Here is a 16,098-nt window from a genome sequence, read left to right as displayed (position 1 = left end):
ATAGCACAATGTGTGCTTTCTCTATTGGGTTTGTATGTTGGTTTCAAACATTTAACAAAAAAAGTCCTAAATTAGAAGAATTTGTCCTCCAAAACTAGTGATATTCAGGCAAGGGTAAACTAATGAAGGTAGACTCTTTTTCATACATTTTATAAATTAATATTCATAACATTAAGTCTGCATACCCTTTACAGAATCTGCAAGGTTTATCATTAAAAATACCATGGATCATAAAAAAGAGCATTTTGTTTGTTATTTAGTGATGCCAAGCTATTTCATATTATACAGTCAAACCAACATTTATTCAGACACCTTCCACATTTTCTCACATCATCACAGTTTATTCGCTAAAGTTTAGTAATAAAATATGACAATAACTCTGTCAGAGCAAATTGATCTTGATAATGTCAGATAATTTTGATAGAAAGGTGTGTAATGGATTACAATCAACCAATCAGCTGTTTAATTTAAGCACACAATTAGATAATACCAATTTAGGTCAACCAATGACCAAGCAATGCATCATTTTGTTCAGTCCAAATCATTTTGGTCCCAAATTTTTTACTGGTAGTCACTGTATGAAGAATTTTTGGGTATAATATGTCACAGTTTAATGTATTTCGCTATCCTCACTTACATGAATGAACTATAGTGTCCTGCACCCACTAGTAAAAAATGATATCTGGTGTCTGAATCATTTTTGGTTTGACTGTAAATACTTATTGCTAGAGCTGTGCGATATACTAAAATACTATCGTGATTTTTTTATCAATATTGCGATTTCGATTTTAATCAAGATTTTGAAACAATACTTCCTGTCTGTTTAATTTTTTGGAAGCTGGCTCCATTGCGGGCACCATATCTTTGCGTAAATGACGCCGCCGGTTATTTCTCCATGTTTTTTTGTACTCTCTTCATATGTTGTGCAGTTCCAAATGCATGTATTATCGATTTGTGTTCACCTGGTTCGGAATGTGGCATTTTTTTTCTATATGTGCTAGACAAAAGTCTTCAACCTTTGCTTTCGCATCCTGCATCTTTTGCAGCATCTCGCGCATAACACGGCATTATACTTGGTGCTCAAGGTAAAAGAAGTTCAACTTTTAAAAAAAACACAACTCTAGACCTGCGTCTCGTGTTTTTAACCTCAAAAACACATTCTGAGTGAAAGTCCCCTACTGTTTTGCCGCAACAATAGTTTGCAACAGGTCTTGCAAATGACCTGGCTCTATGATACATCCTCTCTCCTGTAGCCAAAATATTCCTAAGTAAAAGTCTTTCTCCTTCCCTGAATCCACCTGTTTCTGTGCTTTGTTCCATTATCGTAACAGTAAACCCGCTCTGTTCTGTTCCAGCAGGCGTGCTGCATTCATATTCACTGACGAGAAAATCGTTCTTCTTGCAGTTTTGAAATCGTGTATGCTCACATTGTGATTATATAATGACTCGATTAATCGCACAGCCCTATTTATTACAAAATAATGACTGGATTGACAAATGATAATGATAAGTATAGATCCCCTTGGTTTTTATTATTGTGCATCTTCCTCAACAATCAATGACTGTTTGTATGTTTTGTCATAGTCTCTGTTTCGTCCTAAGTGAAGCTGTCCACCATTCTTCAGAAATATCCCACTGCATGGCTTTTCCAGTATTTTGAGCTCTTCTCAACAATGGCTATATGATCTCAGGGCATTTAACTTTTGTAAAATGGATGTAAACTTTTGTAAACAGCACCCTAAAAAAGGGGTTTCTTTCATATTTTGAATTACACATTGTATTGTGTTGTTGTTTCAGGGTTAAAGGAAATGTTCATAAACTTAACATAAAATGTCCTGGCAGACCATTAACCGTACCTTTTCTGTTTTTCTACGGATTTGTACAATGAGGATGGTCAGTGTATATTGTTTTTATTTTATATAGCACTATAATTTTATATTTATTACATATAGCCCTTCATTTATTATGCAGTAAAAAAAGATATTGTATCTCTTATATAAATTTTACATGCATCAATAAAAATGCAATAAAGCTAAATGTATAGCATACACAGAACATTTGCTGCAGTTAAAATAAAATTGACATTTCCTTACCATTTCTCTATCAGGTTGTTTTCCTCTGGCATATGAAAGCTTACAGTTGAATTACTCTTTTTTTATATTCCATAGATCAATCTTCCACCTCCATGTCCATCATGATTAAAAAATAATACCAGGCTACAGTTCAATCCAGCAATAAATGAGAATTCAAAAACAAATACAGTTTTTCTTTATCAACTATTTACAAAATTGTATATCAGAGAGTCCTAAACATCCACGACCCGAAATATCCACTGCAGGAGATACAGCACGAGCCCACGCGACAACATGAATGAGACCCTAATGGGAGATTGAAGACCCTCTGATGTTTCGCCAGGGGCGCCTCCAGGAAATGACTAATGGGATGGCCAGAGGGGGAAAGTAAACCACCTAGGGTGGCACACTAAAACGTACACTGCATAAAAAATGGTAACCTGCCGAAGTGAAAATTCAGGATGCACTCGGCCGAAAACCGAAGCTGAAAATTAAATTAAAGTTTATTTATAATCAATTACTCAAATTTATTTAATAATCAACACTCAAATAATAGAGAGTTGTACAAATATTTAAATTACACACAAGGCAGTTTTTATATCAACTTTTTAATAATATAATTATGTTTCTACTCCAAACTGTTTTAGAAATATATAACCATTTAAACAACTGCAATAGCCTAACATAACTTACACTAAATAATGAAGAAATCATTACATTAAGTAAAAATATAATGAATATGTAATCTCATGCATATATCTATCAAATTGCTCCTCTATAATTATATGTATGGAGGCAAAACATTTGCAGTAATGGACAGTATGTGAGCCCTTTATCATATTTAAAAGTGAGCCCTTTAATATATGTTAAAAGGAAAAAGTGATATAAAGTCATGGGATAGCTTTAATGTTTTTTTCTTTTCTTTTTCTTTTCTTTTTTTTGACTGGTTATGTTTATGCATAGAGTAAGAATAAATATAACAATATGGATCATAATTTCAATATCTCTGTTACTTAGTGGAGAAGAGAAGTAGCCTATCCTTAACTGAACAAAGCTGCTCACACTTACACGTTCTGTTAAACTAAAAAGATAGAAAGACATGGTTGGGGCGGCAGTGGCTCATGTAGGTTGTCTACTAACCGTAAGGTTGGTGGTTCTATCCGCGGTTCCATCTGACCAAGTGTCGAGGTGTCCATGAGCAAGACACCTAACCCCATCAGCTCCCGACGAGCTGGATGGTGCCTTGCATGGCTGACACCGCCGTCGGTGGATGAATGAGTGAATGAATGGGTGAATGTGAGGCAATATGCAAAGCGCTTTGGTGGCCATGGTGGTCTGTTGAAAGTGCTAGGTTGCACCAATGCGTTACATTTACCATGGTTGGCAGGAAACCAGTTACAATTTGAAAGTTAAAATGTATAGATATTTTAAGAAATAAATATTTTACCTGTCAAGAGTGTCTTGACAGTCTGAGTAGTAGTATAGCTGAGCTCCAGAAAATCAGTAATGAGGTGGCTTTGACAGTTACAGATTTAGAAAAAGTAAAAGGTATAAAAAGAACCCTAAACTCTAACATAAAGAACCATTTCAGCATATAAAGGGTTTTTCAAGACGATACGGTTCTAAACAGAACTGTTATATGTCTAAAGAACCTTTAAAGAACCATTTTTTTGTCTGAAGTGAAGACTTGAGAAGCCATCAAGTGTTAGACAGTATTCTAGGTTACTCTGTGCAGAGCTTTTTGGTTCAGTAATTAGAAACTGTTTTTTCAGAATTAGGTTGTAGGAAATTACTAGTCATCCATTTTTTTTATCAACTATGCATTCCGTCAATCTTGTGAATTGGTAAGTTTCGTCAGGGCGTGAAGAAATATAAAGCTGAGTATCATCAGCATAACAATGAAAACTAATGCCATGCTTCCTAATGATATCTCCCAGTGGTAGCATGTACAGGGTGAAGAGCAGCGGTCCTAGCACTGAGCCTTGTGGTACTCCATACTGAACTTGTGATCGTTATTACATCTCTTCATTTACTGCTACAAACTGATAACGGTCAGATAAGTATGATTTAAACCATGCCAATGTAATTCCAATGTAATTTTAGAGTCTATTCAATGTTGTGGTCGACAGTATTGAATGCCAGCACTAAGATCCATTACCACTAATAGAGAGATACAACCACGGTTGGATGATAAGAGTAAATCAGTTGTTTAAGGCCTTTCTGTATGCAAAAACACTTTCCTTCAACAAAATGTGAAATACCTCTAGTTCTGTTTTCTTCCAGCTGCGCTCCATTATCCGGGCTGCTTTTTGAGGGCTGAATTTACGCAACTGAGATGAAGGGAACCATGTTTTTTTAAGGAAAAATTTGGGGTCATATTGACCCCAAACACCATATGAGGATTATACAATATTTTTCTACATTCTCTTCTAAGTAGTCAAACAAACCAAAGAAAACATCTTTAAAAAAGAAATATGAAATTGAATACCATCAATTCTTTTTTATTGTACAATTTTTTTCATAATAAGTCAGGGCACTAAAAATACAGCTGAAATACGTAACTGTCCCAGGAAAAACGGGTCTGGTCACCCTATAAGGTCGGCTTAAATTTTATTGATTTTGACTCCCTTAATATGATAAATGAATTTGTTTAAACGCTTCCTCCATAATCAATCTTCTATTTGGAGTGTAATCCCACGATATGTCTTTTCTCAATTAGGAGGTATATATTTCCTTTTAATGTGCAATTGTTCAATTAGTGAACTTCCTAAACTATCCAATTATAATCAGCAAATGCTTTTGGTTTGGGGTCTTATTTACAAGCATCATTTCTGGCCACACAATTTGTTTATTTGGAATAACTGTAATATTCTACATAAGAGGAAATCCTAGTTCAGTAATGGTTTTGAGATACCAATTTCCAGTTTCTAAGAATTTAATATAGTTTAAAAGGCCATCTCTTTGGAAATTTGTATGATCTTCAGAAACAATAATAGTGTCTCAGCCCTGAATCCACTGTGGTTGGTTTTATCTGTATCTCTGTACTAAAATCCAATCACAAAATCAGGTCTTTATTTTTTTTACTTTTTTGACCTCAATTCCTTCCACCATTTCTTATTGGAATAACAATTTTGATGATAATAAGTGGGCATATGTATGGACACTCCCTCAGATATTTTTCTTATCAAATTAAGTTAAAGAAATATGTCTTATAAAATTATTTAGAGATTTTATCATGTCAAGCATTTTTAACACTGACACTTCCTGCTCTTTTTGTGACATTTGATTTGGAGTGTCCTTTTGCTCTGTCTTTCTGAAATGCCTATTGCCCAAAATGTGTTTTGTGATTTTTCCTTACCTAATATATTCCCTAACCCTTTTCCTAACATTCTTTTTGGGTTTTATATTAATGACAAGAAGCTAATCAAAGCAAGTTTTTGTATAAACCTCCTATTTATTGGAAAGTTTTATATCCATAAATGCAAATACACAAGTAGGGGAGGCACAACCTAACGCGGGGTTAGTTGTAACGCGCATGTTTTAACCCTTTCCACACATGCCAGAATGACGAAGCTTAGTGTATTTACTAGTTGTCATATCAACATTATTTAGAGAAAAAATTGCTCCAAAATTAAAACATCTCTGGAAGATATCACTGAACATGTATTTAACCATAGCAAAAGTAAATTTCTTACTTAAGTTAAGTTTTCATCTCTGTTTTTTGTGTTTATTTAAAATAAGACAAATCCGATATTATTGCAATCTTATATCTGTTATTTAACAGTTGATGGTTCTTTAATGCTGATCTAACAGCAGAAGACACGAGCCAAGATTTAAATCCCAGTTGTGGAGATGGGGTGTGTGTTAACACTGCGTTACAATGAGCCCCTATTAGAAATATGATATTATATTCTATACTTTTATTAATTATTTTGAGAAACCATGAGAAAAGGGTGAATAATGACTGAGAGTTAATGTTCAGAAATTATTAATTATTATTATGTTTTGAACTATGCTGTATAGCTGTATTTAGCGATGTATTTGTTGTCAAACTCAAAAATGCTTATATTTTTAATGATTAAAAAATGCCATTATTTTATTTAAACCTAAGCTGTTATTTGGTCATCTTACATTGTGCCCCACCACATGTTACAATGTGCCCCACCTATGGGGCATGTTGTCACATTTCACTTCCATTCTTTCGGAGTAAATCAAGAAAAAACTATACACTGTATCAATGAAACAAAACCACATCATTGTACTAGACATGTGTGCAATTAATGTGGGAAAAAATAAATACTCTGAAACCCAAGTGGATTTACACAAACTGAGAAAGTCAAAGAGCGTTAGGTTGTGCCCCGCTCTCCCCTACATTTTATATGTAATAAGAATATAAGAACAAAACTGAATTTCTATTTAAACAAAATTTCACTGTCTAATAATAAGTAAGCTATAAAAAACATTTAGAAATTGTGCCATGTTTAATATTCTTTCCTAATAAGCTTTCATCCTCATTTTTGTGCCCTCTTTTTCTTCCATTTCTTAGGAAAATGTTCAATAGATTAATTAGGTTACTTTTAAATAATTTCTCTTGTTAACTATTATGTCACAACTTGTTTATTATTTGAACGACACTGTTTGTGTGTTATTGTAGCTATCTGTTAAAATTGCAATAAAAAGTACATTCTCTACAATGTTATTCCAATATGGTTCCGTAGCACAATTTGTTAAGGCAGAACATAGCTCTCCGTAAAATACATAGTCGCATAATATGATGTTTACCTTAAATGATCCAATTCATTCATTAACCATTTCAATAGTACCCGACTCTTGGTGATTGTATGGGCCATCTCTCGCCAACACATGAATTTTACATTGCTAGGGACTCACACGGACTCGTAGCGTCTACAATTCACCTATACTGCATGTTTTTTGGATTGCAGACACAGGGAAAAACTCCAGACAGAAAGGCCTCCTGGCTCAGCCGGGACTCGAACTGGTCCCTTCTTGCTGTGAGGCGACAGCGCCACCTACTGTACCACCCTTAGTGATGCAATGGCAGCCTTCACATTCGCAGTTGTGTTGATAATGGCATGAATGTCAGTTTGTTCTGTTAAGGTTGATTAGTTTAGCATTATTCAGTGAAAATAATTGTTGTTGCTGAAGACAGGGTTGTCAAGTGATACTTCTACTACTTTCCAAATGGACCAAGTTCAGTCGTTTGTTTAACCCTCTGGGGGTCTCACCCGAATTTTTTTTTTTTTTAAATGTTAAAAATCGTAGCTTCATCGGAATGGTCCGAAACTTGGTGACTTTATTGGTACTTGGTATATGAACACACACAAAAAATGGGGACAGGATTTGAAAAGTCTTAAGTGGTCGTAAAAAAATAGTCACACTCAGGACCTTCGGGTCAAAAATTACCCTCATAGGAAATTAATGGGAAATTGGCAAAAAATATGAAAATGCTGAGTTTTTTTGTGCATACAATCTACAAATCAGCCAGGATGCAGAAAAAACGACTCAACAGTGAAGGGGTGAATCTAAACATCAAGAGTGTGAAACAGACAAAAAAACTCTCTCTCTCACACACAGACACACACACACACACACACACTTATACACAATTAGCTTTTGGAATGGCACGTGTTTATGTACGTGTGCGTGTGTTTTTGTGTATAAGTGTGTGTGTGTGTGTGTGTGTGTGTGTGTGTGTGTGTGTGTGTGTGTGTGTGTGTGTGTGTGTGTGTGTGTGTGTGTGTGTGTGTGTGTGTGTGTGTTTTGCACTCTTGATGTTTTAGTGATTCACCCCTTCACTGTTGAGTCCTTTTTTTCTCCATCCTGGCTGATTTGTAGATTGCATTTTCATATTTTTGCCAATTTCCCATTCATTTCCTGAGGGTCATTTTTGATCCAAAAGTCCTGAATGTGACTTTTTTTTTTTTACGACCACTTAGACTTTTCAAATCCTATCCCCAATTTTTTGGGCGTTCATATACCAAGTACCAATAAAGTCACCAAGTTTCGGACCATTCCGATGAAGCTACGATTTTTTACATTTTTTTTTATAAAACGCAAAATCCACTATAGTGGTAAAAATGTGCTATTGTGTGATAAAAATGCTCAAAGTGTCCACCGGATGGCACCGATCTCATTAAAAAAATTGCTTTCATGAGGACTAGGCTTGACTCTAAAATGAAATACAGCTTTAATAAAAAAAAAATACATATATATATTTTTTCCCCATTGAATATAATAAAAAATTTATATATATATATATATATATATATATATATATATATATATATATATATATATATATATATATATATATATATATATATATATATACATTTTTTATTATATTCAATGGGAAAAAATGGGTCATAATTATTGCATAAATATTAATTATTAATCATAAAATTATCTCAAAACACCAAAAAAGGAAAGAAAAAATATTATTGAACAAAAATATATTTCATTGAATTTACTCAAATCTTTTTTTATCTTAATCTCGCCCTCCGGGTCATTTTTGGCCTGAAGGCCCTGAGTGTGACCCATAAATGAAGACCCCCAGAGGGTTAAAGGAATAGTTCACCCCAAATAATGAAAATTCTGTCATAATTTACTCTCCCTCAACTTGTTCCAAGCCTGTATGAGTTTCTTGCTTCTGCTGAACACAAAAGAAGATATTTCGAATAATGTCAGTATCCACACAGTTGATGGTCACCATTGACTTCCATAGTAGGAAAAAAAAAATATTATGGAAGTCAATGGGGACCATCAACTGTGTGGATACTGACATTATTCGAAATATCTTTCATCAGCAGAAGAAAGAAACTCATAGCCTACAGGTTTGGAACAAGTTGAGGGAGAGTAAATTATGACAATTTTCATTTTAGGGTGAACTATTCCTTAAATGGCTAAATTAAGACATGTTAAATGGCGATTGTTGGGGCAGGTTTCCATTTTTATAGCAGCTACTAATCTTTGGAAATAAAAGGTGTGCACCAGCCTCTCTAATTAGACAAAATGTCATGACATGAGCCGCCAAGTCAAGCGCCTCCTTGAGGAAAGCAACTTTGTAACTTTTTTATTAGCCAATAACATTTACTTAATCTGATACAGTTTTTAATTAATTACAAGTTTAAAAAATATTGAGGGCTAACTATATTTAACGGGCTCTGTAATATGTTTATATTTAATCTTTAAATATGATGTATAAGATCTCGCGTGAGTTACCTCGGCGTTGAGAATCCGTGAGATTTGCGCGTCCGCCATCTCTTGGAGCCCGAAAGTGTCTGAACGCGAAGCGGTTGTCAACAAGTCCGAAGAGTGAGACTCGTGAAGAAGGTCAAGTGGGGGCTCAGCGCTGCCTCAGTATCCGTGTTCCCCGTCTTTTGTCAGAGAAGACTTTCATGTGAAAGGAGACAACAGCGGGGAATAAGCCAGACATGTCAAATCTCAGCAAAGGGGGTACTAAAAAAGACACCAAGATGAGGATACGAGCCTTTCCTGTGAGTATGAGCGCTCAGAGCGGCGAGACATCCACTCGAGCTCCGGGGATTCAAGCAGGCAGGCCTGTGTGGACAAATCCCTTTACACTGCCTCGATATTTTCCCAAATCCCACAAAGAATCAAGTAAACATCATGAGAGGGGTGTCAGTTTGATCTAGGCTTAGAAGCTCTTGCGTTGTTGTTGTCATTTTGACCCAAAAAAAAAACATAAGCAAACGAGCCTGTTAGCTGGCTAACCTGTTTAACAGCAGTAGATAATCATAAATAAATGCGCAATGACCCAAACACACTCATTTTATTGCAGCGTCTCCCTCAGTGAGCATATACACTCACCTGTACATATGTGTGTTAAACACTAGTCTAAGAGATTTGTTCTAGTAATGTTACTTGTGGCAGGTTGATTTGTCTATAACTTTTTCCATCATGTATCGTTTGCATGTTTATGTCGCAAATGCTCATATGATGCGACACGTTTTTAGTGAGCGTTTAGTTATTGCCCACGAAGAAACACTAATGCTGCAAGAGTGTGTGTGATGTTTACAGTTGGCCTAGTCTTAGTAGTCAAATATATACTGTAAAACCAAAATAAACCGTTATTGGCGAGCATTCTTGTTATGAATCACATCTGTTGATTTGTTTACATCTGAATATTCAGTTGATATTTCAATATATAACGTTACTACCCCAGAACACATTGGGATAACTAACTAGGGCTGCACGCTTATGACAAAAATCATAATGGTCGATCATTCCCTTGAAATTGCTATTGCGATTTATTGATTATGATTATCACAATTCACATTGAATAATGTTTTGAGTAGCCGTATGCCATTGTTTGAAGCGACTACATGTCATATGGTTATATCAAAATAAACAAGCTGAAAACACTCTTCCTGAAAAACTTTTATTGCTTTTCTACAGCATTAAGCCTCAAATGTCAATACATTGGTTTGGTTTCTTCTTTAAATAGAAAAAAGGGTAAAAATATGCATGGTATTATTATGTTATACTAAAACTAAAATTGAGACTATGGAAAGCACACCTTAAGCACACAGAATAATGTAAGTGGCCAATTTTTGGGGGTAATTGCGCCTTTGAACGATTACATAATTGTGGCATCCGTAATGGTAATCACGATTACAAATCAATTAATTGTGCAATGTGCAGCCCTAACTAAAAAATTTAGAAAAATCCCCTTTTTCACATGACGGCCAAGACTATGAATATGTATATGGTAAGCTATAATGTACGAGTGTCATAACATAGTCCCCCGGTTTCAAAAACAAGTCTTAAGCTAGTCTCAGACTAAAATGCATGTTTGAGCTGTTTTAACTGAAGGCAACTTGCACTGACATATCTTAAATGTCTGTGCCATTGTTTTGTCTCAAGATGCACACCAGTAACTAATACTTTTCTCTAAGGCACATTTATAAAATCTACTTCAGTGACCTAATTTGAAATAAGACCTAAACCTGGCTTAATCTAAGACCTGTCTGTGAAACTGGGCCTGTAAGTTTTGTCCAATCAAACTATATAAATATATTATACTATATATTTTCTCTCTGAGCCATTGCTGTAGTTCGTAGTGTATCATATTCTCTCTGGACATGGACCAGAACCAGAACCAGACAATGGCACAGTAATTTTGTCTTTCTGTGAAATGTTTTGCTTGAGAAGAGAGTTTGCGTTGCGTGTTTTTAAGAAAAATGCACTTGGTCTGTTATCTTATGTAGCCCAATGCACATCACATTCACACATTTGTTTACATCAGGAATGAATTGTATGTCCAATTTCTAGGGGTGTAACATCAATATGTATCGTGACGATATATATATTGTGTATAGTTCACCCAAAATTAAAAGTTCTGTGTGTGGAAAAAAAATCTGTTGAAAGCTGTGAAAGTTTTAGTGTCAGTACTACTACTACATAACTACTATATATTCTTTAGCATAAACCCCTTGAGATGCATCATCTCGTTTTCTAGGGGGTATGTAATGATGACATATGTAATAATGTTGAATATAATGTATAATAATGCAATTGGGTTATTTGTGGGTCCTGCTAATGTCAAATGTCTTATGTTACCAGTAAAAAGTGGCCTACATTATTTTAAATGTATCTAGTTAGTAGAGTGCAAGCATATTCGTCTAAAACAATTCTGTATTTTCAGCTTCAGAATCATGAATATTTGTATTCTGGTGTCAGAATTGTCCTGTGCATTGGGTTACCAGCACCAAGTCCAAGCCTATTCATTTCCACCCCAATGTAATACCATTTTAGCATTTTAATCAACAAGCAAGCATTTTATTTAGTTAACCTTTTACCATATGTCTTTGAGTATCGCAATAATATTATATCTTGAGTTCAGTATCGTGATATGTACCCCAAAATAAATTTAGGTTAGATTGATCATCTGTTTCCAATTAAAGGTTATGTTGAGCCATAGTAAGAGGAATGTACTGCTTCTGTAAGCCCTTATGTGCTGATGCTATGTTGCCTTGCATGATTAAGAGTGCTTTACATTTTTATTTGGGCAAACTTCATTATCACGCTATTTTCAAAAGACTGGCAGCGTCATGACATGTATCACCTCTTCTCCCTTAATGGTTTCCCCACTTCTCTCTATTTCATCTCCACCCCGTTACAGATGACCATGGATGAGAAATATGTCAACAACATCTGGGACCTCTTGAAAAATGCTATTCAGGAGATCCAGAGGAAAAACAACAGTGGGCTGAGCTTCGAGGAGCTCTACAGGAACGCCTACACCATGGTACTACACAAACATGGAGAGAAGCTCTATACAGGCTTGAGAGAGGTGGTAACAGAACATCTTATCAACAAAGTAAGAGCCATATGTCTCTATCTTTCCTCTTTTCCTCACCCTGAGGGTGCTGGGCTCTAATCTGCAAGGTTCGAAATAGGGGTGTGCAATATGACCATTTTTGATAGTGGACATTTAAAATGTGTCTACAATCTGCTTTTGAAGAAATTTCATAGTATCGTGCATTCTATCAGTTCAGTTCTGGCGCCTCCGTCTCAACACACTGTACAACTCGACGTACATTCACATCACATAGCGGTACGGGACACTGCACTTCACAAAAGTTCATTATTTGCATGTGCTTTAAAGCATTGCCGGTTAAGCATTTCTTTCGCGTGCTGATGCGCTGTTCAAACATGCACTTTTCATGTTGACATCAAGCTTATCAAACACCTTTGACAACAGATATCTTTCTAGTTTTATTTGGCTAATACTGTCAAATACACACAAGGTTTACATAAACACAGTTGTTTATGTCTAAAGTGAAAATAAACATTTAAGAGAAAATCCGATGCATGTCTGTATTAGATGTGTGCAGGTCTTAAAGTGACAGCAGCTAATAGTAAACATTAGAGCGGGGTAAAAAATATTGATTTCTCGATTTTAATTGATTCTCATTTTTACGAACAGATACCGATTCTTAAATCCCAATAATCGATTAGTCATCCTGTTTTCAGTTGATGAATGAACGGGACATTGTCGCGTGCCTTCCATCCAATAAATCGCAATAATCTTTGTGCTTTGTTTCCATAGGTATGAAACATAGTCTCAGATTTCAAATTACGTCCATTTTATTACGAAATTCAAAAACATAAATACCGTTTAGCAGCTCAGTTCAAGAGAAGCGACAGCGCGGAGCGAACATGAACTGATCTTCTCTTCTAACTTAATACCAGTTACAGAGTGAAATAAACATGAATGAGTATCTGAAAGTGCGTTAAAGGATACAGTACAACTTAACAAAATCCTTATCAGGTCACATGCAATCGTTCAATCAGTGTTTCAACCGCGGAAAGACCTCAGTAAAACAGCTTGTAAACAATGTCAAGTAACGTCACATTTAGCTCCAAAAACTCGTTAGTCAGCTAGAAAAATTAAAAACTCCAGAGAGGAGCACTTTGATAAAAATATGCACCACATTACATATTACTTTACATTTTTAATGTTCTTCAATATTCAATGCATGTTTTAATATATCTGGCAAGTTTTTATGACAGCCACCATTTAATTTAATTTAAAATTAGTTTATCTTTCATATAACTTTATTATTATAAAAAAAATTAAGTGTTTGTATACAAATCATTACATTTTTACCTTCAATATTATAGTAGGCTAAATGTAGTACCAACTGACTCCGATAGTTTAGTAAACACATGCAATTGACACACTTTCATTGGGATGCTGTTTACGTGTGTTGACTCTGTGTTTGAGTTCGCCAGTCTGTGTGGCTTCCATGCCGCTGACTGGACAGGGCGGAGTCACGTGACCACATGCGCTGTAGTATGTTTTTAAGGGGAAAATATTAACAAGATTAAAAGCCAAAACAACTGACATGGGACAAATACACCGATACGTCCAGCCCTACGTCGTCAAAAATGCTAAAAAAAAAAAAACACAGAGTAAAACAGGCTTTTGCCCGGGCGACACTACATATAACATAGACTCGTGAAGATGGAATAATTTGAGTCAATGTCTCATTCATCACGACTTGTTTCGTTATTGGATGAATCAGCGTTTGTGAATAAATCTTTTAAATGAATGATTCAATGACTAACACTTAAAAACAGAAACAGTCCTTTCCATGTGGTCAATGTAAATAAACTATTAATTGATTGAATTTACAGAAAGGATACTATATCGTGATCTATATCGTTATCGGGATATGAGATTTTGGTCATATAGCCCAGCCCTACACTTCTAATGTTGTTCCAAACCTTTATTCATTTCTTTCTTGTGCTGAAGACAAAAGAAGATATCTTGAAGAATGTGGGTAACCAAACATGTGCTGGTCCCCATTGACTTGCATAGTTGGAAAAAATACACTATGGAAGTAACTGGGGACCAGCAACAGTTTGGTTTCCCACATTCTTCAAAATACATTTTATTTTCAACAGAAGAAAGAAACTAATTTGGGTTTAAAACACCTTGAGAGAGTAAATGATGACAGAATTTTAATTTTGGGTGAACTATACCTTTAAATGTTAATAATAAAACAAAACAAAAAAACACAAAGAGAAAATCACTACCTGCACTTGACTGAGACCGTTTATATATTAGCTTCAATAAGAATCAATGTATAATTTATACAGTGAAGTCTATATAGTGTTTTATTTTTATAATTGTTAATTTAATTTCTTACTTGAATGCTACAGTTAAATACACCTACTGGAGCTGAAAAAATAAAGCACTGTTTATTTTATTTGTATATTATGTTGTCTCTATGTAATGTGTAACTTTGGTCACTTGCAAAATAATAAAACCACTATGATAAAGAATCGTGATTGAATCGTGGTATGATATTTTTGCCATATCACCCACCCCTAGTTCGAAATTGCGACCTCAAACTATATTTGGGAGCATTTGTGGGAGTGCAAATAGTTGTGGAGGTGCGACCCGTTTAATTTCTCTACAAAACGTTCACACATTACTGCACTGTATGTGCCCGCTGTGAGCTGATACAGTGACCGGTCCACCTTTCTATCACACAACCAATTGATATGAATTAACAGGTTGTTTATCCTTTCCTTTTATCCATTTTTTTGTCCTTTAAAAGGTGCGTGAGGATGTGTTAAACTCCCTGAATAACAACTTTCTGCAAACACTGAATCAAGCCTGGAATGACCACCAGACGGCTATGGTGATGATCAGAGACATCTTGATGTACATGGTGGGTCCTAATGGCAACCTTCTTTGTATGTTGTTTGATTTTTGTGTTGTACTTCTCTTTGTGAATGGCAGCTTATTACAGGGCTTGCAAGGCATCACTTTATTGAGATCCCTCAAGCATTCTGATTAGGTGCATTTCCAGTTGTAATTCTCATGTTAATTCTCTGTCGTTCGATACTTGAGATTTCCCCATCACGGTGTGCGACCAGTGCAGTAACAGTGCTGTAAACAAGAAACAGAAACCCAAGCTGGATCAAGAAAAAAAAATATTTGAAAAGAACACAAAAAGCCACTATAATCCATCAGTTACTCTTATGAACAAGACTAAAAATGTGCCTCAGTGCTTCCTCGTCCTCAATTAACACAAAATCAGCCATTGCATGGACTTGTTTTGGTCTCTTTAATTTTTTTTGGTGAAATGGTTTCTAAGGACTTAGTTACAGTGCATAACAGAACACTTTATCAGTTAGGCAAAAATTATTGATTACATCCTTAAGGTAACTAAAACTGATAGCTCCCCTAAAAAGGAAAATTCTCAAAGTATTACTTAAATCATTAATTTAATTTGTATTCACAATAAAAAAACTATTACTTTCAAACTTTATAACATCACATCATATTTGGAATGCATGGACGGTCTCCATGAGAAAAAGTGGTGTTTATTTTGAGATGTTTGAGTTGCCTTAGTTTGCTGTAGTTCTCAAGCAGTGATGGGTAATGCAGTAACAAAACCGTGTATAAACAAGCGTTACAGTGTCGTTTGTGGTAAGGCGATATAATAACACACTTCGACTCAAC

The 16,098-nt window shown here is 35.2% G+C and overlaps 1 protein-coding gene across 1 annotated transcript in view; it reads left to right on the top strand.

Annotated features, from left to right (window-relative positions):
• Nucleotides 1-9,323: 9,323 nt before the first annotated feature.
• The window catches only part of cul3b (cullin 3b), a 42,720-nt gene continuing 35,945 nt past the window's right edge, over nucleotides 9,324-16,098 (top strand). The window contains exons 1-3 of the mRNA XM_079823034.1: nucleotides 9,324-9,589; nucleotides 12,238-12,435; nucleotides 15,188-15,301. Of these exons, the coding sequence (XP_079679160.1) occupies nucleotides 9,527-9,589; nucleotides 12,238-12,435; nucleotides 15,188-15,301 (375 nt within the window). The 5' untranslated portion in view covers nucleotides 9,324-9,526. The remainder of the gene's footprint in view (nucleotides 9,590-12,237; nucleotides 12,436-15,187; nucleotides 15,302-16,098) is intronic.

The sequence above is a fragment of the Gobio gobio genome, assembly GCF_949357685.1.
Source record: "Gobio gobio genome assembly, chromosome: 8".
NCBI lineage: Eukaryota > Metazoa > Chordata > Actinopteri > Cypriniformes > Gobionidae > Gobio > Gobio gobio.
Note: the sequence above shows the minus strand (reverse complement) of the source record. Positions and strands in the feature narration are given on the sequence as shown.